General features: G+C 39.3%; 1 protein-coding gene across 2 annotated transcripts in view; it reads right to left on the reverse strand.

Annotated features, from left to right (window-relative positions):
* LOC136676686 (collagen alpha-1(XXVII) chain B-like) overlaps positions 1–25645 on the reverse strand; it is an 87458-nt gene that overhangs the window by 34188 nt on the left and 27625 nt on the right. For both annotated transcript variants that reach the window (XR_010796311.1, XM_066653863.1), the window contains exons 5-12: positions 25366–25419; positions 20414–20467; positions 20015–20068; positions 11258–11302; positions 9699–9752; positions 8042–8086; positions 5407–5460; positions 4259–4303 (exon numbers count right to left, since the gene is read on the reverse strand). Coding sequence is in view for 1 of the 2 variants with exons in the window: in XM_066653863.1 (XP_066509960.1) it covers positions 4259–4303; positions 5407–5460; positions 8042–8086; positions 9699–9752; positions 11258–11302; positions 20015–20068; positions 20414–20467; positions 25366–25419 (405 nt within the window). In the remaining variant the exon portion in view is untranslated. The remainder of the gene's footprint in view (positions 1–4258; positions 4304–5406; positions 5461–8041; positions 8087–9698; positions 9753–11257; positions 11303–20014; positions 20069–20413; positions 20468–25365; positions 25420–25645) is intronic.

Raw genomic sequence — 25645 nt, forward strand, 5'->3', positions numbered from 1 at the left:
ACACGGGGGATCCCAGTGAAAGTCTTCTACATGAAACAAGTGTTCCCCATTAGGAAAAACTAAAATATAAAGTTGAACATGATGGACATTACAAGCTAATACCACCACAAGGTGTAACAAAGTGAAAAGTGAAGTTAGTAAAGTAAATAAGACCAACCTCTACTTTTCTACCTCAGGCCAAACTTCCAGAGGAAGAAGCATTCAGAGTAATGGAGGTGCTAAAATCATTATCAGGTTGTGATGGGTCTGTAAAGTTGTCAGTGTCTCTAAGTATCCCACACAGAGAGGCCATTACACTCCTTAACTGCACTGCAGTTAACGCTGTCCTTGAATTTGAACTAAGTTGTGAACAGGAAAAAGCAATGAGTGAAATGGCTTGAGCAGAGCTGGAGCAGTTTCCAAGATGTAACCACAGCTGAGGAGAAATACTGCATGTTCAGCTTTGAGCAGTTTTTCAGTGCTGTGAGTCATGCCTTGAGCCAATACAGTTGCTGTACAAGTATACAAAGTAGTAGCCTTGTTGAAATGTGAAGAAATTTATTGCAAAGCTAAAGCTAAAATGTGATCTCTCTTTCACAAACTTTGATTTAGTTGTTTGTTTTTTTTTTTCATTTTTTAAGTTGTCAGTGTGTTGCATGCAACGTAGAGAATATACTTTTAATTAATCACTGATAAAAACAGCACTAGTTTTTGCTGAAAAACTGGGGCTCCTATAATACAACGGTAATGAGCACGATACTCATTTCTGTCAGCCACACAGGAAATTCCATGGCTGAGTGCTTCCTTGTGCTGGATGCTCAAGAGAGTGAAAGAGAGAGAGAGACAGAGAAAGAGAGAGAGAAAGAGAGAGACACTGATTGTGAGTGAGAGAGCGAGAAAAGAGCAAAAGAGGGGAGCCGCCATGGTTCTGCTGACAGTGCTGTTTCTTTTCTCCTCCGTCTACTATTTCATTATATAAGTGAACACAGAGCTGTGACGTTGCACTCTGTCGTGTGCTGGATGTGTGTGCATCCAGGAGCCAAACCCAACACTCAGATCCATGTGGAACACTTTCTGTCTCCATGGATGCAACTCAAATATCTTCCTAGGGCAACAGAAACATCCCAGACGTGTTCCACAGCAGTGCTAATGTATCCAAAGGCATCGTAAACCCAGGGAAAAGTGCTACAGGCGGCTTTTTGTCTAGCAGGGTTTTTTGGCCTGATTTATAAAGGGATTAAGTTTGAACCAACCCAAATCCAAAAGAAGTATGGACTGTTTGTGAAATGCAAATGAAAGTGGAAAGCCTTAAATGTTCCACATGGGCAATTTTAGACATGAAGCATTGTGAAATACTCCAGAAATATCTTGAATAGATGACGTAATCAAGCTTGAGTATCACAGCACATCTATTAAGGGCCTAGTTCTTTATAAGCGAGGACAGGTTGAGGCTTGCCACTTCACCAAAAATGCACCAGTGAATAATCCAGCAATTTAAGCGCAATAAAAATTGGTGGGGATTTAATTTTCCATCCTCTGCAGTAAATTCATAATTCAGTCAAATGATTAATGGAATCAGCAGAAATCTCTGTACTTTAGGGTCAATACAACACTAACCCCCCATCTGTGCAGTTGAACTTGTATAACGGAAATTTCAAATGTCTTCAAAATGCCTTCAATTAAAGGGAAGCTGAAGCAAGACAGTGGTAAACATCATCCTCTTACACAGTTTTGGAACGTGTTACTGGCATCGCATTTAGGATGATTCCAAAACAATAAAATTTACAATGAAAACATCATACAACATCAACAAATATCATGTTTTTGTAATTAAACAGATTGTATTAATCACTGCTTTCTGTTTTTACTAGCATTTCACATACTTTCCCAACTGTTTTGGAACTGGGATTAAATTCATGAAGGAAACAGAACTCCATGCAGTTTCTCAGCACAGTAATCTGTACCGCAAGCTTGGGCTAAGGGCTGAGACAGTGGATGAAGTGCTCCTCGTTCTCTCGTCTACTGCCAAACACATAGCACACAGAAAGATAAGCTCATCTCACACACACACACACACACACCATCAGGAGGATATAATACCACACATGACTCAGTTATGAGCTATGAGTCTGACTCCATACAGCTTCTTTCTATCTACATTTTTTACTTTTCTGTTTTTCTTCACTTTTCATCTTCCTTCCTTCCTATCTTTGATTTCACTTCTTGATTTTGTTCTCCATTCCATTGTTCTCTCATTCTGTTGGTTTTTCCTTCTTATATTTCTTTCCTTCATCATCTTCTTTCTTTCTAAATATCTTTTTTGTTTTGTTAATTTACATAATTTTCTGCTTACACTGAGCTCTTTCAGAGGTCAGTAGTGGACAGACAGGTTAGTACAGGGCCAGGGTCTGAGTCTACTGGCTCAGGGTCTTTATAATCAGGCATTTAGAGTCTAAAACGTTGAGGGCTGCTGCAGTAGAAGAGCTCTGAGAAAACACACTCAAACTGCAGTAGAAGAGCTCTGAGAAAACACACTCAAACTGCAGCAGAAGAGCTCTGAGAGAACACACTCAAACTGCAGCAGAAGAGCTCTGAGAGAACACACTCAAACTGCAGCAGAAGAGCTCTGAGAGAACACACTCAAACTGCAGCAGAAGAGCTCTGAGAGAACACACTCAAACTGCAGCAGAAGAGCTCTGAGAGAACACACTCAGACTGCAGCAGAAGAGCTCTGAGAGAACACACTCAAACTGCAGCAGAAGAGCTCTGAGAGAACACACTCAAACTGCAGCAGAAGAGCTCTGAGAGAACACACTCAAACTGCAGCAGAAGAGCTCTGAGAGAACACACAAACTGCAGCAGAAGAGCTCTGAGAGAACACACTCAAACTGCAGCAGAAGAGCTCTGAGAGAAGACACACAAACTGCAGCAGAAGAGCTCTGAGAGAACACACTCAAACTGCAGCAGAAGAGTTCTGAGAGAACACACTCAAACTGCAGCAGAAGAGCTCTGAGAGAAGACACACAAACTGCAGCAGAAGAGCTCTGAGAGAACACACTCAAACTGCAGCAGAAGAGCTCTGAGAGAACACACTCAAACTGCAGCAGAAGAGCTCTGAGAGAACACACTCAAACTGCAGCAGAAGAGTTCTGAGAGAACACACTCAAACTGCAGCAGAAGAGCTCTGAGAGAACACACTCAAACTGCAGTAGAAGAGCTCAGAGAGAACACACTCAAACTGCAGCAGAAGAGCTCTGAGAGAAGACACTCAAACTGCAGCAGAAGAGCTCTGAGAGAACACACTCAAACTGCAGCAGAAGAGCTCTGAGAGAACACACTCAAACTGCAGCAGAAGAGCTCTGAGAGAACACACTCAAACTGCAGTAGAAGAGCTCTGAGAGAACACACTCAAACTGCAGCAGAAGAGCTCTGAGAGAACACACTCAAACTGCAGTAGAAGAGCTCTGAGAGAACACACTCCTCTCAAAGAGCCTGTAGCACAGTGACTGATTTACACTGAAGTCTTGTGGAGACATGTGGGCTATAGTTAAACACAGGATAGAGATTTCAAGCAGAGAACACGCTCCAAAACGTTTTTTGAGTGAGGGCCATTAAAACCACAGCTACAAAATCATTCACAGAACTCCTCAGTGCTGTGATTTGTAGCTTCATGATGGAACGAGACACACTGGGGCTCTATCGATCATCCTTTGAAAGATCATATAGAACAATGTTGAGGCTGGACTGTATTAATCAGTATAGTTCACGTTTGAGGATGGCTGAATGTCTGCACTTGAAAACACAGCTGGATTCACATGAAAATGTACCTTTAACTAGTGTAAGATTAAGACGTTATAGGCCAAAAATGCCTTTACTGCAATGGAAGTTGTTACAATATTTATATAACTGACAAACGTATGCTTCTGCTGATTACATGAAGAGCATGATTACATGGAGAAATATATGTCAGTACAGTAGCTTGGAGCAGAACTGTTGGTATGAAGGAAGTGCAATTATATTAATCAGCATAGTGGGAGGGGGCAATTTTATAGTTTTGAATATTACAGCAATAATGTTCATCCCAGTGTACAGTGAATATCATCAGTACTTAAAGAAGAAAACATAGTTGCCCATGTTGCCTGTCATCTAAATATTTATTCCCTTAAAATGGTACTGGTTTCTAAGTGCCTTAGTTGGTCAAGCCTTGGGTCACACATCCACACACACACGTCATTCACAGAGGCTTGTAGAGAGAGAGGATGGTGAGAGAAAACTTTACCGGCCTACCCATCTTGCCCTTCTTCCCAGGAACACCAGGAATACCCTGCAGAGAGGACAGGAAGAAACAGAGAGACAGAGAGAATGTGCCAAGAGTGTCAATTAATAAGCAATCACCGCGGATGTAATGTACTACATCCATGTTGAAAACTGCCTTTCCCCTTTTCTCTCTCACACAATAGCGACTCTATCCGAGCACAACAAACTCACTCCCTCTGGAGCCTGAAAATGCAGAAAACAGGCGACCTGATCTTGCTAATCTGCAGCAGGCCTTCTTCCAGCTCCTGAGCAGCTTATAATGCTATTCCCACACAGTAGGACTTGCTGGAATTCCACCAGCACAAAGACCCTGTGCAAATATTGATAGAGCTGCCTCAGCCCACTCTACCCACGAGATCCTTGCGGTTTTAGAGGAGCGTGCCCCATTCAACTGACTTCACAATCAGCACGAGTGCTTTGGCTCCCTCCGATAAAGCCAGAGAAGTGGCTTGTGGGTACTGCTGGGTCTGCATTAATCGAATTCAATATCATAATATTTTCAAATATGACAACATACCAGATGAAAGTTAAGTTTGCATTAATGAACCCATGCTTCCTGAAGATTGCTACTGCTGTCTGAAAGAATATATTACAAATGCAATATTAGGGCTTAAGTGGCCAGGCTAGATTACTAGCTGTTTTGCTTCCTAGTCTCAACAGACACAGCTCAACCTCAAATAATAATAATAATAATAATAAAAAGGCACTACTCATTGCTGCCCTCTTAAGGTGTTATGCTGTTATTCTAAGACAATGTTGAAATGGTTTTTAAAAATATGATGTGAAAAGGATCATAATATGTTTTCCTGGTACTACCCATTGGATTGTTTCAAACTAAGAGACCCTCCTTTTCTCCAGTGGAACTTGTCATTCTCCCTTTAGGATACTCATTTAAGACCTTCCACAGAATTTGGAAGTTCCTGTTTCTTGCTGCATTTTGCTGGTGATAAAAGTCCTCAATGTGAACTTGAGCCTTGATGACTCAAAATCTGAGAGATTCTATGAGTCCCTGGAGGAAAATGGCAGTGGAACATTTTTAGCACTAACTGTTAAAGCACTGATATAGTCATGTGCTAGGGTAAAAGGTCAGGATCCACAGCTTAAACTCACTCTTTCTCCATCAGGTCCTGGGAGACCGAAGAGGCCAGGAATTCCAATGAAGCCCTACAAGTGGAGAGAATGAGCGAGCCAAAGAGAGAGAGAGAGAGAGAGAACGGGAGAGAGAACAAATAGAAATATTACAATGCGTATTCTAGGAGCTATGCTAAAACTAAAAGTTCAGAGGTGGTCTACAGAAGTCCAGCAGAGAGCCTCAGTGGACGAGGGAGGTCTCCATGAAGAGCAAGGCCTTGAGGCAAGTGTATATGCCCATGGACTGCATGGTGCTGGCTTCCACGATGTAGTCCAAGGGCACATACCCTCACACCAGGGATCACTGAGGCATCCGGCTGGCGGCTATATCTGATGACAAAGGGGCTAAACGCACAGGTATGATGGTTAAAATGCTGTTAATGGATAAAACAGTAAACCCATAGAAGCTGCGAGAAAAAAAAATCAGTATTAAATTGATACTAGCAAAATCCACTATGGTTATGACTTTGCTATCACAGTGGCAACTTCGAAGGGTTTTGAATGAGGACAAACAAAAAATAGGATAATACATGTTAGTGAAAACACTTTAATTTTTAGTGCACATACAAAATCAGCATTACTGGCAGCACATACAGGCACCACTCTTTTTAAGACACTTCTTTGTACAAAACAGTGGAAAAACCTCAAATGGAAACTTTCCTGTTTGTGTCTAATGAAACAGTACACCATTATTATAGGAAATGACTATGACCACAGAAACAGCATATTTATGGTGTTTACAGTGTTGAGCGTATTTATAAGACCACAGCCATCTGCTGATTGGTGGAATATTAAGTTTACAGTTGAAATAATGTAGTAATTGTTGGGATTATGCAAGCCTTAGGGTTATTTTACAGTGGATGGAAATATAAAGCACAGATAAAGACCAGTAAGAACTCAAGCTTAGTGTAACCTACAGAAGTCAGTATTTGTTATGTCTATGTCTAGCAGTGTAGTCACAACAAAAGCAACACAGACCTGCTAATGACTTGATTGATGAACTTACGAAATGCCCCCTAACTTACTGAGATTAAAGGTAGGCCTATGGTATTATTCTAATGCAGAGAGCAGCTCATATTTAAAGTTTTGCTCATGCGAAATAAAATGTTTCTTGCTCAGATTTGCGCTGCCTGTAATCAGATTTTCAAATGCTCATGCTCAAGTTAATCTAAATCCTGTGTGCTAGCAAAGCATTCTCAGCTTGCATTTTCAAGGGCAATATTACTTTCATAAGTTTTCATCCAATCAGATTTTGAAGGATCCAGCTGATATTGCTACTCTATGTCATTTTCACTGCTTAAAAAGAATGGAGGGAACAAACAAATACCTGGAAAGGGATTTTATAATATATGAAGAAAGTGGAATAGAATTTAAAGTAGAGTTAAATAAACATGAATGTAAACTGTGAACTGTTAATCTGAGTTATATAATTTTGTATCAAACACTTCAGGGTTTACTTCACTAAGCTCTGTAATAATAATCTGTTAAGATCATATTTATTATTTTAATCCTACTTCACCATCTTGGTGACAAAATATAAAACATGGCTAATATGTAATCAAATCAGCTCTGCTGTAAACAGATACATAAAATCAATGAAAACGAGAGCTGCAGTAACAATTTCATTGGTCAAAATCCATAATCCATGATTGTCTGAGGACGTATGACATTGATACTGCACTGAAAATCTAAGCACAACGTTTAAATAGTTGACAAGCACACATTAAACACGTGAGCGAAAATCTAAATGAGCACATATGTATTGTACATGAGAGCAACAAACATCTGTAGGTGCTCCAAGAAGCGTGCTATTAAATTTTATAAATATGCTCTTGACATATGCCTAACTGACAAATGTTAATATTAAGAATACATTTTATCCACTGACACAAAACATCAGAAAACAGTATACATACTGATGCTGTCAAAACTAAACCTTGTAGGTCCAAAAGTTGGCCTTACATTTATGTATTTGCTCAGTCATCTGGGTAATTATCTACTAAATATGAGTTTTTCCCTTTTATTTTCTGACAATAAATTGTATGTAAAGATTTGTATTAAATGTATATTCTGGCTTTTGTACAAAACCGATACTGTGTCAAGAAATTAATCAAAATCATAAAATATTAAACGTTCAAATAAAGCTCAAACATTGCAAGGGGTAGCTGGCATATGAAAATGATACAGGACTTAAGCATAAACGTAAGAAAGTTCATTTATTAGGTTTCGAAGACAGCAACATTATGCAATTTGTGTTACTTTAACTGACCACACTACAATTAAAATAAAAAAACATACAGAATCCAGAACATCACAATCAATTCAACCCCTACATTCTTAAAATTAAATGTTTCTACTCCTAAATGGGACTTGATTTGTAGGTACGGTTCGAGGAAAAGTCCTTTCATTCATATGGTACGTTTACATTATGTGAAGGTTCTTTGATTTGAAAAAGCTTCTGCATGCCCAGATCGATCCATTAACAAGCTCTTTAGTGAATTAAAAGGGTTCTTACAACAAAATCCTATTATAACCTTTATTTCTAAGAGTGTGGGGAGGTTTGTGCAGGAACTGAAGATAAACATCGTATTAAAAGCCTCTTAAAATCACTCACCCGAACTCCTTTTGGTCCTGGATTTCCTATTGGCCCAGGCAAACCCTAGAAAACACAAGACTGCAAAGTAGCGTTTTCGTTCTGGCAGCTCTGATTAATAATAACAGCTTAGAGAGCATATTTTAAAAAGGGAATGACGCTGCCGATGTTATGGAACCCACATCTGAATTGTTTACACCAGGGGTACTCAAACTTCTGCCTAAGACAGGGCATCTTGAAAGAAATGCACTCAAAGCTATGAGAGGGTGCTGACTTAGAACAAATGAAGCAGGACAAGCGCCATGATGATGGCAGCATGTTCTACAATAATGAAGAACAGAAAAGCTGTACTGAAGTCCCAGCCTTGTAGCTTTACTGTTGTAGAATAGAGTGTGTTTCAGTTTCAGCTGGACTCATTCTGGGGGTAACATCTCCCTAACTTCCTATCAACACAACTCAACCTTGCCTACAACATCCTTTCAAATATTTAGAAGAAGCAAATACTGAAACGGTCAAGTGATGGAAGCCAATTTAGAGCACTCTAAGCATGCCATAATGTAAACAACTGGAGCTCTCAGAGGTTGTGAAACCATGATGAATCTTCAGAAACTGCCAACTGAGAATGAAGTCACTGATTGCAGTCTATAGGGAATGACGCATGTCAGCGAAAAAGACATCACCACATCTGTTCCTCATCTGCAATGCATGGATAAGGTGTGCTGGCACCAGAATTCAGTAGCTTGTTCCATCATTCTGTCGATGCCATGTGTGACAATGCAGCTATGCTACACTGCAGTACGGTGATCACAATTACACTGACACCAAAAATGTCCAAAATAACATATTAAGAGATATCAGCAGTTATCATCCTCCTCCAAGCGTGTTTAGCCATCTAATGATTTTTCATGGCTACCTATGCAAGCCTTCACTTTTAGTGTTGTAGCATTGAGTGATTGCAGAAGACTAGTGGTTGAAATTTGCAATGACTAGAGTTTGGATAGAAAACATATACATTTAAAATATATAAATATAAACATGATTAATCAATAAAAGAGTAGAATACTCAGTTCTTAATAAAACTGAAAGTTGCAATTCTACACTGCAAATAGCATGGGAGTGCTTAGGCTACCAACAGTCACCAATGATCCAGCTGGGTTCCCTAAACCAGGCTTTAATGATGGAGGCAGAAGAAAGGTTCAGATTTGTGATCCCCTGCTATCATAAACAATTCAGCTGTGGCCAAATCCACACGGCTCTGCCAGATGTGTGGAGTTTGGAGACTGTGTGGAAGAAGTACAGTGGGATTTATAATGCCCAGCCATTGCAATTATACTCAGTTCTGTATGCGAGACATCCGTCATGAGCCAAATGAAGTTTCCCAGCAAGGGGAATGTTATTCATGCCTTAGGCTCCTCTAAAAGGAGATTATACCTGTTGTTGGCCAGCTCTAAACCCACAAACACAACAGACACACTTTTGTTTTTCATGTGTTTTCCTAGTTTTATATTACTAGGAATTTGCTAGGGCTTCTGAGGACTGGGCCTGTCAGAAAAGCTTGAGACTTTAACAGAAAGAAGGCCTTCTGTTGGGCCTCCTATAGACTTCCCTTGACAAACCACACACATATATTTGTAGGACTACTGTAGGAGGCAGCAGCACAACAGGAGATTTACTGCACCTGCCTGCCAGGATAACCTTTGGCACCTGGACTTCCATCAGGCCCTCGCTCCCCCTGTGGAAATAGTGTAGAAATGAGAGGAGACATGAAAAAATAATAAATTTCTCAAAGTAAACGTGGGAGACTGTAGCAGTAGGCTATTTCCACCGTTTAAAAAAGAATGATCATACACAGCTACAAAACAAATACACACCTCTTCGCTACATTTCATGTCTAAATGTTTGTAAAACGTACCTTATAATTTATAAATTCAGCTACTTTAAGGTTTGTGGGGACATGCATTCAGTTTGTTTAAACTCTGCAGAGAAGCATGAAATTAAATGGGATGCTTTGAACCAGCTGCACTTAAGTTTAGGAGTCACCATGTCCAATGCCAAGTGTGCGCTAGAAGTGTATAAATGCCCCTAGGGTTTGGGTGTGGAGCAGCGGAACTTTGTTCTCTGGAGACATGGAGCACCATCCAATCCCTCTGGGAAGATTGGAGCGGCATTGATCCAAAACAAAACCGATCCAACATCACTAATGTTCTCATGGCTGACTGCAATCGAATCCTCAAAATATCATAAATAGCTTGGGCACTTCTCCCATAAACAATGGCTCGTTTCATTCAACTATAATTACGGTCCCATAGGCTTTAAAACCACAGTTGAGTATGGAAATATTAATGCAAGAGAGACTCATATGAACATATTTTATGACGTGTCCTTGGTTTAAGAGTCTTTATTTCTATTATAAAATGCAGGGTCAGTATAACACTTTCTGTATGCCACATGCAATGACTGTAAGGGGAAAGAATTTATATACTGGTACACACTGTACTGGGTAAATGTTCCGAATCATTCTGGAAAAATGTTAAGACAGTTACAGTTACAGCCAGCTGTGAATGAGTAAAACCGGTAGAGACTAATGAGATATTTCAAAATAACAGGAAATTTATAGTCAATGTACTATGAAAAACATGCATCTCCATTTTTGTCATTTTTTTTGTTTACTATCATTGGAGCACAGCAGTGTGAAAGTTTCATAATGAATGGACCAATAGAAATCCTAAAGGACTTGAAGTTTTTCCTTGTCCTGTAAAGTTACAATTTTGAAAATACATGTTTTTCACAATATGCAGAGGTCTAATCTAGCTCAATTGATTTCATGCTGAATTAAGTCAACTCAAGCACGAGCATAAGCACACAAACAACACAAAAAGCTGAGCACTGGTTTAAAAGCTATAAAGCCCTGTAGCACTAGACTGTTGAAGAGTAGAACTACATTCTCTGGAGTGAATGAGGCTCCAATGCCTTCAGGACCAGTTGGAGTGGCATTTGGGATTCCAACATCAGCACCTGACCTAACTAATGCATTTTTAGTTCAATGGCATCAAATTGATTTTTTAATTTATTTGGTCTTTTATACAAAAACTCTGTGGTTATGGGAGGTAATGGACATGTGAGAGTTCTAATGCAGATATAACGTTAATTACACTTATAATGAACTATAACCATCAACCAGCCCCCCACCCCCCTTCCAAAAAAAAAAAAGAGAGAAGGAAAAAAAAACAAACTCACAGGTTCTCCAGGATGGCCAGGTGGACCAGGATGACCTTTCTGTCCCTGAACAGAGAAAAAAGAAAACAGGATGAAGAAGGAGAAAGATCATTCCAGCACATTACATTGGATATTAACAATGGGCCCCAGCGGAGAAACCGTGGTAAGACCTAAGGACTGCTTTAGCAACAAAAATTTCTTACACAGGACATGATCTAATACCACACATCATTGCGCACACACACACCACAGGCACCTCAGTTTACACAGGGAGTTACCATCGCTTTTTGACCGTTCCTGAATTGTGAGATCTTTTTCCCATCACAGGAGTATCAGTTATCACCACAAATCCCAATAAATGGCTGGAGCCTGTGACTGTTAACGTAGTCCCAGACAATCAACAATCATGCTCCTTTTAACAGAGACTCCTACAGAGCACAGTGTGTGTGGCTTCCATTAGGAACACCAAAACAGAGCTGCACAAGATCCTAGTACATTACAAATGTTTCCAAGCAAAGAAGACAACCGGCAGTGGAAAAGTAATAAGTGGTGGAGTATCTAATAGCCCTCAAAGCACAGAGCAGCAGATTCCTCACTTACAAGCACAGCTATCACCACTTTCCAACCTCAGTGACTGGTGAGTGGGTCCTTAAAGCTTCCAGGAGAGGATGGTGTCTCATGTTATGTCATCCAGTGCCTGAGAACTGAAATCGCTTCTCCATATGTGTCTTGGGGCTTCTGGAGGTCATCTTCTTTAATGGCATTGCTGTGAAATACTGAGGAATGACTGATATTTCAAGTAGGACTTTGTAAGAGTTTTTAAACACAGACATGGGCCATGCAAAGAACTTGGGAAAATGTGACTGCAAACTCCAGAAAGCAGCGAGTTTTCTGTAGAAAACCGTAAATCAAGTGATCAAGCGTGGTTGATGGAACAAGTGAAATCTTAATAAATTACACTATTCCACCTTTGATTACCAGCAACGCAGCAGTATGTGTCTTGGCAGAAAGATTGCCATCTTCCTGCTAAGGGTAATTAAGGGTAGGTTTGTGTGATGACTGAGTGAGTTGTGGGTTTTGGGAAACGTTTCTCTTTTTTCTTGGAGTGCCAAGGAACCTGCCTTTAGTCAGACTGAAGTAAGAAATTCCTTAAGACATTGTTTGGAGCTGTTAGGAGTTAAACAGCAGTTAAAGCTATTACTTCTCTTCTAGGGAGTCTTGATCCTTTTCTGCTCTTTAAACAGCAAGGCGAACTTTTAACATGACTTATTATCTATAGTTTTCCATGCAGTTTCTGACACTGATGTATTGGATGAAGCTACATGAAGTCAGCACATTCCCAGATTAATGATCCTGATGTGCACTCAAGGTCTCACATGAAGAGAACTGACTACACATTTACTGCCAGTTAAAAAAAAAACAACATACAACCAAATCTAGCCAAAAATATAGAGAAAACAAACCTTTCAGAAAGCAGTACATATCAGAATATATATTTTTAAATGATTTATTATTAAATTATTTATTAATTTAAATTATATAAAACTTTAAAAGGAAAGTATGTACATATCATTTTAAATCAGATTACTGTTCTTTTAATGTAATTTTGCATAAAACAAAAATATTAATGACAACAGGAATCTTAAGAACCCTTACTGTGATTCCATGTTTTATGATATTCACAGCTATATTAACATATTACCAACCCCTAACAGTGGCCTCCATATTACCAATCCCATGGCCTTCATAGCCATGTCTCCGTATGATGTTCCAGTGTTCCACCAGTGGTGAGGATTACCATCTGCACACTCTCGCTCCACATAGCTGCTACTATACCACTGCCAGACGCTCCATCAACAGCAGTTTACTGCACACACCGACAGGATGGGAGGCCTGATCTCTTTGCTAAACATTGGGTTTATACAGGTCAGCAAAGGCCACACAATTACAGCAGCCTCTCTTCAAAGTAAATAACAACATAAATAATAGACGGGCACAGATGGAGGGGATGGGGATCAAAGGGAGTGTGCGCACTGTGTTTAATGCAGTTTAAAAGCAAAACACACCAGTCTGTGATCCCTGCACTGGAACTGATTGCAGCCAAGCGCAAGACAAAGAACAATGCCGAGTCCACCTCCTGCAGGATGGAAATATATTATATAAAGCAACCCAGATCCCGCGAGAAAAATTAAATTGAAAAAGGAGGCAGTGCGGTCAAACTGCACAGCCATGGACAAGTGCAGCACAAAGAGCCTGGCTGTTGGAGCCAACTTTGGTCTTGCAGACAATGTAGAAGCAAAAAAACAGCCCCCTAGCGTTCCAGTGTGGAGCAGCTGTGGTCTGAGCAAGCAAATGAAATGTTTAGGGGGGGTTGTTTGTGCATGTGTGTGAATGCAGGGTCAAGCACTTGAACACTCACTCTTGAAATTCCATAGCTCTCATATTAGTTTCTTAGTAATTGCGAAGTTTGCATTTTCAAGTGGAAGTATGATGTAAAATGAAAATTTCCCATTTTTCTCTCTACCCCAAATACACTCAGTGTGTTTGGTGTCTGTTGTTTGCTTCTTCAGTTGAGCACTGAGGACATGCATGTGGTAAAGGAAGTCTACATCCCACTGATTAGCATTGAGCTGACTGCACGTCTAAATCATCAAACCTCAAACCATGTCAAGTTGTTGAATAATCTGAAACAGACTTGTGTGGTTTACGAAATGGTCATACTGCATCTATAAATAGCTATAAAACATGATCTATAGACTACTGTGTCTATATAATATCTATATAAGATTCATGCACAGTAGAATATTATAAAATAACTTTGACCTATTTTGCTAACAGCTAATAACTGCTTCATAAGAAACTGCTATCAGCAAAATGCACACAAATGAAACTACTATTAAATAAAATGTGAACAAGTGAATACGCAACACCATTAGCTCAATGCGGACATGTAAGGGAAATTACAGGGAAATATACATAAATATACAGTAAATCATAGTGCATATTTGGGGCAGGAGCTTGTTTGGTACCAGAAGGTCACTGGTCCGATGACCACAACTGGCAGGAACATCTACATTCCTTGAGAATGGCACCCAACAGTCAAACCTCTGCCCGGGTGCTCAGGCTGACTGCCTAATGCTCTGTGTGTGTGTGTGTGTGTGGTTGCTACTATTAATCTCTGTAGTGAGAGTGTGTTCACTGATATGGATGGGTTAAATGCAGAGGTAAAATTTAATTGTATGGATGTAACGTGATCATAAAGTATGTCCTCTTTCCACTTTGTACAATGGCATGCAATGGCAAAATACACTTTAAAGAACTGAGAATTAATGGTACATAATGTGCTTTATTTCATGTCATCTCAGTTCTCTGAAAAGGTCATACTCTTCTATGGCAAAGATTTTCAACACTAGTTCAACTTTATTGTATTCATTATACATGCATAACTTCAAACCACAGTACTATATTTACGCTTGTTTACCACTAAACATCTTACCTTTGGACAGAATTGTAAACCATGATAAAAGCTAAGTAATTATAGTAATATAAATTTTAAATAATCATGTGCCTAGTGTGGGATAATGAAATCCAGCCCACCGTTCAAGCTTTTGGCACTGTGTAATTTCTTATAGGAGCACATGAATTGATGCTCTTAATGACTTGGAAGGCTCTGAAAGCCATTCCTTTGAGTGCAGCTGATGGAGACAAGGTGGCTTAGCAGCTGTGTACTCTTTGCACATACATCAGCACTGATACGAACTGCTAAAACAACCTGTCAATGCTTCAAACAATCTGCTACATAAGAACGACACCTTAAAACTGCATTCCACATGACCTCAGATAAAGCCTGCGCTACAATCTAAACATCTAGATTGTACGAACGTCTAGTTCCTGGGACCCATAGCCCTGTACGCTGCAAAACAGTCAATAAATTGGAAAGACAGAGTGATACTCCTCGTCTACAATCTGTTCTGAGGTGATTTTAGTGTCAAGAGCTTTGTGACAGAAGCTATGAATAATAATAGCCATGAAAAAAAAAAGAAGTGGGCGGTAGAGCACTGAAACTATTATACTTCTGTGGGGTGATAGAACTCCAACCGATACGTTTTGGAGGAATTGGAGTGGTGTTTGAGATTCAGAACTAGTGCCTGACCTTGATTAAGTCCTCAATGTTCCACCATCTTGTGTAAATAATTCCTAGCAGAGTATAAGTTGGGACAAATATAAGATAAACTCACTTCAGATATCCTTGTTTTCAGAAGATATGTTGGGTCTGACATGTAATGATGACTTGTGAACTACCATTAACTTTCTTCCGTTATGATTTTCTTTCTTCCTCTTGCCTCTTCCTCTGCCACAACGAAAGGATGTCTCCTATTCCAAAATAGCAGCTTGTTCTGTTTCCATCGCACTCCTGTGCCAAAGGGGCGGTATCTCCTTCCTCCCAAATGGTCATTCACCTCTGACTTGCTGACTCAGGCCAGGGGCTTTCCACCGAATGTGTTTTTTTTTTCCTGCATTTGCCTCCAGAAACTAAATGCTTGCCCTTTGTTTTTATGTCTAGTCATGCATTGAAAAAGGGATTATATGATTGGACTAAGAAAGGCTGAAGATTGAGGCTAATTATATGATTGGATAAACAGCATGGGAAAGCAACAGGGCTGAGGTTGAGGGCAGGTGACAGGCAGAGTGAAGTCGAAGTGGATTTGTTGCCAGTGGCAGACAGCTGGGTCCCATCTGTTTACAGACACCTATGGAGGTCTCGAGCATGTGCTGTGGACTCTGTTCAGAGATGTTGACATGCCAAAGCTGCACAAGTTAGAAAGTCACAGGAAGGAAGCCAGTATTATATCTAGAAACACACAGGTTCCAAATGTAAACTCTTCTCTGTTTAGAACCCTTGTTAGTACAGTGTCCTTACCCTAGCGGTGAAATGAACTCGACTAATTTAAATATTCAAAAACATTTCAATATTCAAAAATGCAGTAGGTATTATTATCAGACACCTAAGAGGGTTACTTATCAGTCTTCTACAATGCCCACTAGAAACTTCAGCAACCCTTCAGTGGACTGGCCCTCCATCAAGATTTTCCATCTCAAGGACCGTACTCAGTCTCAGGTCCAAGGGCTATTTTTATAAGCTTTCCACAGAGCTTGGTCACTAACCGTCCTTGTAGAAAGTGGGCAGTGTGTCAGCTTGACCTCTGCTCCGGTCTCCTCTGCTTGAACAATTTCAGTCAGTGACAAGGCCCTGACCCACGCTTAATTACAGTGTTTACTGGTTTTCAGCACAGTCTGAGGACATCTGGACCTCCGGCTCACTCCCACCACAGGCCAGAGGATCAGGGGGCTGATTTACCAAAACTCAACTGACCCCTTATCACCACCTACCGCTCTGACTGCTGAATCCAACCAGAGTCAAGGAGCCACAACTGATCCTAGATCAGAAGAGCATTAAAATAGAACAAACCATTTATGTAATCTGCTTTTAATGACTGCTTGTGATTCATCTTTTGGCCTCTCTAAAGAAATATGCCTTTGATATTCTGCATATCTGCCAGTAGCACAAGAACACATTGTGCCTCTAACCCTGAAACTTGAATACTCTTTTAACCATAATTTTCTGTTGCTCATCCTAAGCTTGCCAGTCAGTTTTATTAATTAGCCGGTCAGAAATGATGCAATAAAACTATGAGGATAAAAATAATTTAAAAAAAAATAATAAAAAAAAAATAAAAACCTTCCAGAATTTCTGGCAGCACTTTACATGAACCCTGCTGCATGACACTGACGTGAATGTGTCATGTTATTATTATGACCCTGTGTGTTTAGTAATTAAACTGATATTCTACCATTTCCAGTTATTGGCCTAATTGTCTTCTTTAATAGAATTACAGCTAAATACTGTATACTGCAAAAATTAACATGTGGATGGAAACGGTAGTTTTAAAGTGTTTTATTGCCCAACAAATTCTGACATTACTATTTTATCACAACTTACGGCATCTGCTAAAACTTGTTTATGGCAGGGTTATGCCAATGTTATGAATCAGGGTTGAAGGAAAGCTTTTTGCAGGGTTATAAAGAGAAATCAGCACTGATTAATGATACATGGCAGAGTCATGTGAAATTTAGAACAAAGTGAAACTAATCCCAATATTCCCTAATACTGCTTTAAGAATGTTACTCTGTATCGCATTTGACACGGTTACAAAACAGCTACGTGTCAAAAGGCCAATTTCATAACTCATAAAGGCTTTCGTTGCTCAAATACGTCGACAAAACCCCACATCACGTATAGAGACCTTGCCCAATTCACACTTCAGTCAGTTCTTTTATGAAAGAAAGTGTGCGGTACTGTACTCTTGGATGTGCTTTAGGAGACAATAGTAGTCTGCGCTTGTCCTATTACACAACACTGTCTCTCATTGCCAGACACCACATCTGCTTCTCTGCTGGGAAAAGTGTGTGAAAGGGACTGAAGGATTTTGCATGGCTAAACACAATCGCTAATGAAGAGCATTCGTTTTCCAGCTAAATGGCACCTAGAAAATATGGCCAAATCCATTTGTGCACCATTCATTATATTATAACGTGCAGTATGTTTTGCTTTTGTCCAATTCTTCTTCTTTTTTTTCCTGTAATAAGGACCTCTCTGGATGCGGACTGTGCATGGAATAACCTTGTGGTTTGCTGCCAACTCTAATTTAGCAGAAGTAGCGTCTCCAACTATTTTTCCACCAGCAAGAGCTTAATATATTTCTTTAACCACAACTCTGTGATTTAGAACACATGGGATTGGGGAGGGTGGCCAGGTAATTCCTTCACTTTACAATGTTTCGGGGAGTCGTTTCACCTCCAAAACTGTGAACTAATCATTTTTTATACTAAAAACCTTCTATAAAGAGAGGGAAGAGTTTGTACAGAAATGAATGTGATGTGCGTCATTATGCTCTGCTCAGCATTACGGCACACAAAAGAATAATTATAAAATGGCACTGGTCAGGCATCAGGCTCCTAAAAAAAATGCATGTGAAATATTGCTTTGACTATAGAACTGGAAAATTCTTAGAAACAGAAAAGGCCATTTTCTCTGTATGAAAGCAGAGTAAGTCAGAGCTTTCTTAGACTTGACATTAGAGTAGGAGCATCGGGATGGAGGCCAAGCTGAGCCATTTAGCATTCAGGCCAGCTGTCCAAAAAGCTCTGGCAGAACCAATCGCTTCCTCTCAATCTGTTCTGTATGGGCCTGTAAATATGCTCTCTGAAAACATGACTGATCCCTTTTAAATAGACTTCTCTGCTGGCAAGGGCCTTTACTGGTGTATTTGATACCATTGAAACCTCAGAGTCCTGAATGTTGGTAAATGACATATTGCAGTTTGCACAGATCGAGTAAAATGTTGCAATTTAACAGGCCTTTCGCATGACAAAGCAGTTTAATTCAAGAGCCCACAGCTGTGGACAGACAATGACATCATCAGTCATCAATGCCAAGATGTGCTGAATTAGCTGATTTCGCTTCTCTGCTGGAGAGTAATGATGACCTACTTTTGTCCCATAGAACAGTGCTCTGCAGATTCACAGAGTGAACATGTCTACATTTGCTTGACATGTATATCTTACATCTAACATGTATAAAGAATATTACATCAACACAACTACTGCCAAAATACGTAACCTGAAACACAATACTGCTGATGTAATACATTTTCCTTATGTGGAAATGATGTGAAATAAGTCAGTTTGACGCACTCCTTTTCTTTTTTAGTGGATGACCTCTTTGGCACTATGGCGGAACATCCACTGAAACTAACCACACTATTTCACAGGCCTTTTCCCCCACACTTCTCCTGGACCAGGAGTGAGGGTGATGTCATCAACTGGCCGCCTGGTCAGAGAACATAGTTGAGGATAGCAGTTTGGGCCGGCATGTCTGGAGCCTGTTAGGCTTCACTCCAAACAACTGAGAAGAAACATCCAACGTGAGGAGGACACTCTGCCCCTCACTCTGATCTTTCCCTCAAATAACTCTGTGCCATTGGGATTTCACACTGCACAATTAACCCTTTAAAACTCTCACATGTGGGTCCACCATTCAGTTGCATGCTGTTAGAACTGCAGTGTCAAAACAGGTACCCAATAATGTATAACTGCTCGAGCAGAAGATTTCACTGGGCTACTGGGTATTTTATATAACATGCTCAAGGCTTCCTTTATTGTTGGATGTCTGTTTTGAATGCAAGCTCCTTTAGAGCGCAGAGGAATGATATGGTGCCAAAATAAAATCACATTTTTTTGGCTTTGTTAAATGGTTATTTATTCAAATGAAATGCAACAGCATTAAGAGCTCTAGGTAGGTGTAGACAAAGATGCAAAAATAGGCCAGCCTTATGGGTTAAGAAAACAAGCCTGGAGTTTCAGAGGTTAAAGAGGGGCCTCTCTTTGTGGAAAACCCAAACACCGTTTTGCTAGCAATCACCCACCCACAAGCATAGCGCTCATTTGCTGGCTTAGATTCGCAACACCATACAGAAGGCTTCAAAAGACAACAATCGAGAAACGGCTACAGTGCTGTGTGTGAGGTTACAGACATGTATTAACTCAGCAGAGCCTGGATTTCAGCCATACATATGACGTTTGCTGTGGAAAGGAGACCACGTTCTGAAATTAATCAATGCTTGGAAAAACACATGGATTTGTTAAAAAGCCGTATGGAAAATGGCCGCATGACTTTATTTTATGTCAAAACAGTGCAGATCTTATGAGATTTCTTACCTTCCGTCCAGCTTGGCCAGTTAGTCCAGGTGGGCCCAGAATCCCAGGATCCCCCTGCAGAAGTGAGAATTAAATATTACAGAACCTTCCTGGTACTTCCAGGTAAAAAAACATTTACACAAATCTTACTTTTATGGCAAAAAAAAATGGCATGTGCAATCTGTGAGCCGTCTCTTATTAAGTGTTAACACAATTAAGTCACAGCTTTACAGTGTATCCTGCTTAAATGGACACAGATTCTGATTTATATGCTGTGCTCATGCAGTTTAACTCAGAAATTAATTTCAGCTGAAGCGAAGAAGGAAAAAGACATGTACACACATCCTTAAATCAGCAGCTACACAGGAATAAAAGAGCTGCTAAATCAAAGGATATGGAGACAGAAGAGGAACTGCATACTTTTGCTCCTTTGGGCGCTCTGCCAGGTGAAAGTCCAGGGTCTCCCTTTCTCCCCTGTGATACACAGAGAGGAAACGAATGATTTTCACACACAGCATCACACTCTGTGAACTCCAGCTACAGAATGAAAGTGGAATTCACATACGTACAGTACTGTGCAGATGTCTTAGGCACCTAAGATAATTCTATATATTTAAACTAATGCCTTCTCAGTGCGAGTGGTGCTTGTATAAAGTTATATATAATCACAGTAAATACAAAAAAAAAAAAAAATAATATTAAACAAATAAGAAATAAGATATTGTTTCACCCTAAAATAGTAGGTGTGAGTGAGTTTGAAGAACAAGGTTTAGTTCAGATTCTCCTCATATATATATATATATATATATATATATATATATATTATTAAAATGTTATTAAAACCCTTTACACTTCCAGGGCCAGGAGAGCACAAATGGCTTTGTTTTCTCAGGGTGAGTGACTTTCCCTCTCCCAAACCAATGGATACAACAACATTCTGAAACTATAATACAATAGAATTCAAATTCTTAAAATAATAATAATAATAATTAAAAGCAAGTCTGTTAAAACAAGACGGTTATAGTCTAATAGCAGACACATTAAATATTGGAATTGTCTTTACTTGTTGAGGCACTTCTAATTTGAAATGACTCCAGTTATTCAGAGTTTACAGAACATGACACAGTACCATTCAGTGGTACCTACTGCAGTTACAGAGTACTGTAATGTGGCTTGTTAGTACTGAGACTTTCCAGGGCAGTTTACATGGAGGAGGCTAATAAATGCTCTCAGCTCTGAGCAGAGTTATTTACACAAGAGAGTGGCCCATGTACGCCTGCACGAGTGAGTTTACAGTAAAGCTGCTCCAAAGACACTGGGGATCACCAGGCACATTCTTCTGCCTTTTCAGGCAATGGGAGACAGTCCGGATTTGTGGTCGTGCCTCAAAGACTATCGCCATACAAACTGAAAACAGGGATCAGATTTAATCCAGGGACGGTGAGCCCTCACAGTCTTCATGTCTGATTCAGTCATCTCCCTCACAAAGCCAGGGTGCCCTTGTTTTTAATTAAAGAGTCATGCTCACATGCTTCTCCCACCAACAGCAGCCATGTCGTGCTACTTCAGGGATTATTTCTGTTGAATCGGATTAGTTTGCACAGTCAGCAATTAAAAATAAATAGAATGAAATAAATTAAAATAAAGTTCCTCAAGAGCTTCTTGGACTCGATGGAACTAAGACAGGCATTTTCTTAGAATGGAATATATCTAAAGCTCAGTAAAAGGTTAAAATAATATAGGATCCAAACACTTGAAGAGTTTTAATGATACACAGTATGTATCGTGACGTTTAGTTTTAGTAAAATAAAATGCACTACAGCCATATTTTTTTAAAAGCTACTAAAATGATTTTTATATTTTCTATTCACTGATTGAAATGGAGAAAACCCAAATTATAGACAAAATATAGCCCATATGTCCAAGGGCACAGTGTATAATACCAAAAAGTGGCCTGAGGGGTATAAAGCCCCCCAGGCATGGGGCTGCAGAACAGTAGAACTGTGTTCCCTGGACACTTCAGTCCATATCTGGGATGAGCTGGAATGCAGAACAGTGGCATTTGTGATCCAAAACTCCATCCGAAATTAGTGCCTGATCTTCATAATGTTCTCATGGCTGAATGCCATCAAAACCCCACAGAAAAGTTTCAACTTCAAGTTTAAAGCCTTTGCAGAAGAGCAGAGGCTGTTACTGATGCAAATGAGAACAAACATATTATTTATGTTCTTATTTCTGAAGAAATCTTGGAAGAGCAGGTGTCCAAAAACATTTGGCTAAATAGTGTAAAATCTTATCACTCAACACCACCATCTTATCACAGCAACAACAGACAGAGCCCCTGACAGATATTCTAACACAGAGCTGCAAATGTCACTTTAATATAAAGCTGCAATTATTCAATTTCCTTCTGAGTCACAGAGTGAATGAGGTTAGCAAATTAGCATCAAAATATTTGGACTTCTTTCATTTCAAACTGCAGAAAGATGAGGTCCACAGCCAGTGCCTTTAGCTCTGACTAAAGCATAATATTAAACTTTAGCTAGTTCCCCTGGGTTTCATAATTAAAATGTTTTCAGCATCACCTTTCTAATTAAAACCAGCATTATTTTTTAAAGCTACACAAACATCTAGTTTAGTAGGTGCCACTCTTGATGTATATCCGTCATAAAATATGTCAGATCAAAGCCCTTGCACCTTTTTAAGAATGGCTTATTAGTGTGTAATAAATGTTATCCCCTAATGATGTCCTCCAGATGAACACTAATAAGCTGTTAAGTGATGAAAGGTTTACCAACATGCCACTTAAACCACTGCTGAGGTTGTTAATACAAGGCTAATTCCTTATCAATGCTACCTACTAGGTATGAAGAGTTTGGGAAAAATATCTAATTTATTTTCCAGATCATAGTGCAATTCTGATTTAAAGAAGCAACTAATCATTTTTACCACCAAAACATAACTAACAATGTTTATAAAAGCTTTGACAAGTGTCTACAAAGTGCAACTTTGTCTTTGAATAAATCTGTTTATGCTTCGTACACTTCATTCACAAAAATAAATAAATAAATAAACAAACAAAATAAAAATAAAAATAAAAAGATACAGTACAGGAACATTGTCTCTAAAGGTACAAACAGTGTAAATGTACCTTTAAAAGGAACAACAGTGGTTATAAGGTCCAGTTTTGATCCATATAGTTACATTACATTCGCTTCTCCATAAAGAGAGGTGAATATTTGTACTATTTCATCATAGAACTGTGTCAAATGAAATAATGAAAGAATGAAAGTCCTGGACATGGGGCTTATGAATTAAACACAACATTAAAATGTACTAAAACTATTGAATAAGGTACAGTTATGTTCCCTAATTGAAGGTACTGAACATGTACCCAAGAGGGTACCACCAGTCACAGCAAAAGCTACCATCACAGTGAGAGTTTTTCTGACAATGCAAAGTGGGTCCCCTTCACTGTTGAAAAAAAGTTTAGAATTTCTGTTACATCCAGGCCACTAGGTGTCAGAATAATGGCTGTGAAAAAATGAAGAAGAGTATTTGGAGAAAATGATTTTGCTCCTTTAATGTAAAATTATTTTCTTCATAGACTAATGTCTAGGTGTCTTTTTTGTTTTAGGGCTGTGATTGTGATGTCACAGCACATTGCTTCTGATTGGTCCATAGCATCTACTGGCAGTTCACAAGCTGTGAGTTATTGGATTAATGTTCCCAACTTAAAATTTTTTAAGACAATACTGTTGATGATGTCGGCTATAACTAAAAAAAATAAAAATAATGGCACCTCTTATGATTGGAAAATAACACTCTTGCTATGTGTCATCCATCACTTAAAGTCCAGCTTGTAAGGGTCCAGCTGCAATGAAGAGTGGGATGGGAGCCTTTTTCCTAAGAGATGTGACTCATTGTTGAAATGACTCAGAAGGGCATCAAAAGCAATTATCACCCCCCCCCCCCCCCACAAAATGTACATTAACTTACTTTGGTTCCTGGGTCAAAACCATGCAGCTGCTGACCTTGCAAACTCCAAAAACCTCAAAAGAAGCATTAACTTTGCTTTCCCACACTGCCTCACTATCAAATCACACATGACTGGGAACTACATCTGTGATTTCAGAGATTAGTAATGAGTTCCAGTGTTAGATCTGCATGAATATGGAGCTTTGTCAGTGATAGCAATCCCACTCCACCTCTCAGAAACCTTGTTATTGTCACTGAGAGACACACACATGTTAAATGTGAACATGATGAATATTGTTTCAATCAGGGAATTACAGAGAACCTTTATCTCATGTGAATCAGGCGGTTATTTGTCTTACGCAAGACCTCCTGATAAGACAAATCCAGCACAAACAGTGCTACAGACATTGCTGAATATTAAAAAAAATCAACATTCTCTGAATGTTTCCACCCTATTCTAACACAGCAACAGATTTAAGATAAATCTCTTTTTAACAACCGCTGGCCAGATTCTCAAAAAAAAATTATTCACTTAACTCTTCACTTAAGATGTCCATTAATAATCTTCTGCTATAAAAATTCTTAGGAATTTTCTTTTTGTATATTTTACATTTATCATTCTTCTTACCCAAAGAATAGCTAACATTTTATAATAGTTAAAATGTACTGTATTGGGCAATGTTTTGAACTTTGTGGCTATCCGTAGTGTGGTTTAGAAACACTGAAAGATGATGGGTAATGTAGTCTGGGGTCTCTTGAAGGAACTGGTTGAAGGAGAGCTGGTGTACGTTTTGTTTCCTACTGCAGTAAACAGATTATTCATTCTTCCGTCTCTGTGTGAGTTCATTTTTGTTGTGGATATAACACAAAACAAAATATACCACGATTCTCAGTTTATCAGCCTACTGTTAATGTATTTTCCAACGAGGATAGTACTCCATCCCAGTATCCTGCACTACTGTTTTGTTTTTTTTTTTTGCTATAATTGTTTGAATGTTGGTCGCGTAACCCTGCCTGAGCAGATTAGATTGAAGTTTAAAAATTAATAATATTTTAATTAAATATTAATTAATAAAAATTAATTAAATAAATAAATATTAATTGAAATTCAGTGTGTATGAGTGTCAATAGTGGTTAGAGACTAATAAATAATGATACAGACACATTAGAAAACACTGTTCTAAGGACAACACCGTATTTAAGGAACCGTATTAAAAGAACATTCTTATGAATTTAGGGTTTGTCCAAGGATCCTTTCTGTCTTTTTATTCTCAGGAAAGTGGCTCCAGGTTGAGCTGAGATAGTTTGGTTGAGATAGTTTTAGATCTTTCTTAATGAGCAATGTCTACTTGACACTTGTTCATAAATTGAAGGTGACATGCAGCAGCACAGACCTTGGATCCGGGAGGTCCTGGACGTCCGGGGTTTCCATGTGGACCTGGAGGACCCTGCAACACAAGCACACGGTCACATTTTATTTGTCTGCTGTCTCTTTCATACTTACAATACAATCACTTTATGGCACTTAGGTCTGGGTCTTGGGCCTTGACCTGTGTTATTGTTTTTTCCCTTCAGAAAAGCTGCGGGAGTAAAGCAAAGGAGGGGCGGGATGTAGCGAGTGTAAACAGTGTCTGGCAGTGTTAAATAGTGGGACAGTTTGTTTAGCTGAGACAA

The sequence above is a fragment of the Hoplias malabaricus genome, chromosome X2, assembly GCF_029633855.1.
Source record: "Hoplias malabaricus isolate fHopMal1 chromosome X2, fHopMal1.hap1, whole genome shotgun sequence".
Lineage (NCBI taxonomy): Eukaryota > Metazoa > Chordata > Actinopteri > Characiformes > Erythrinidae > Hoplias > Hoplias malabaricus.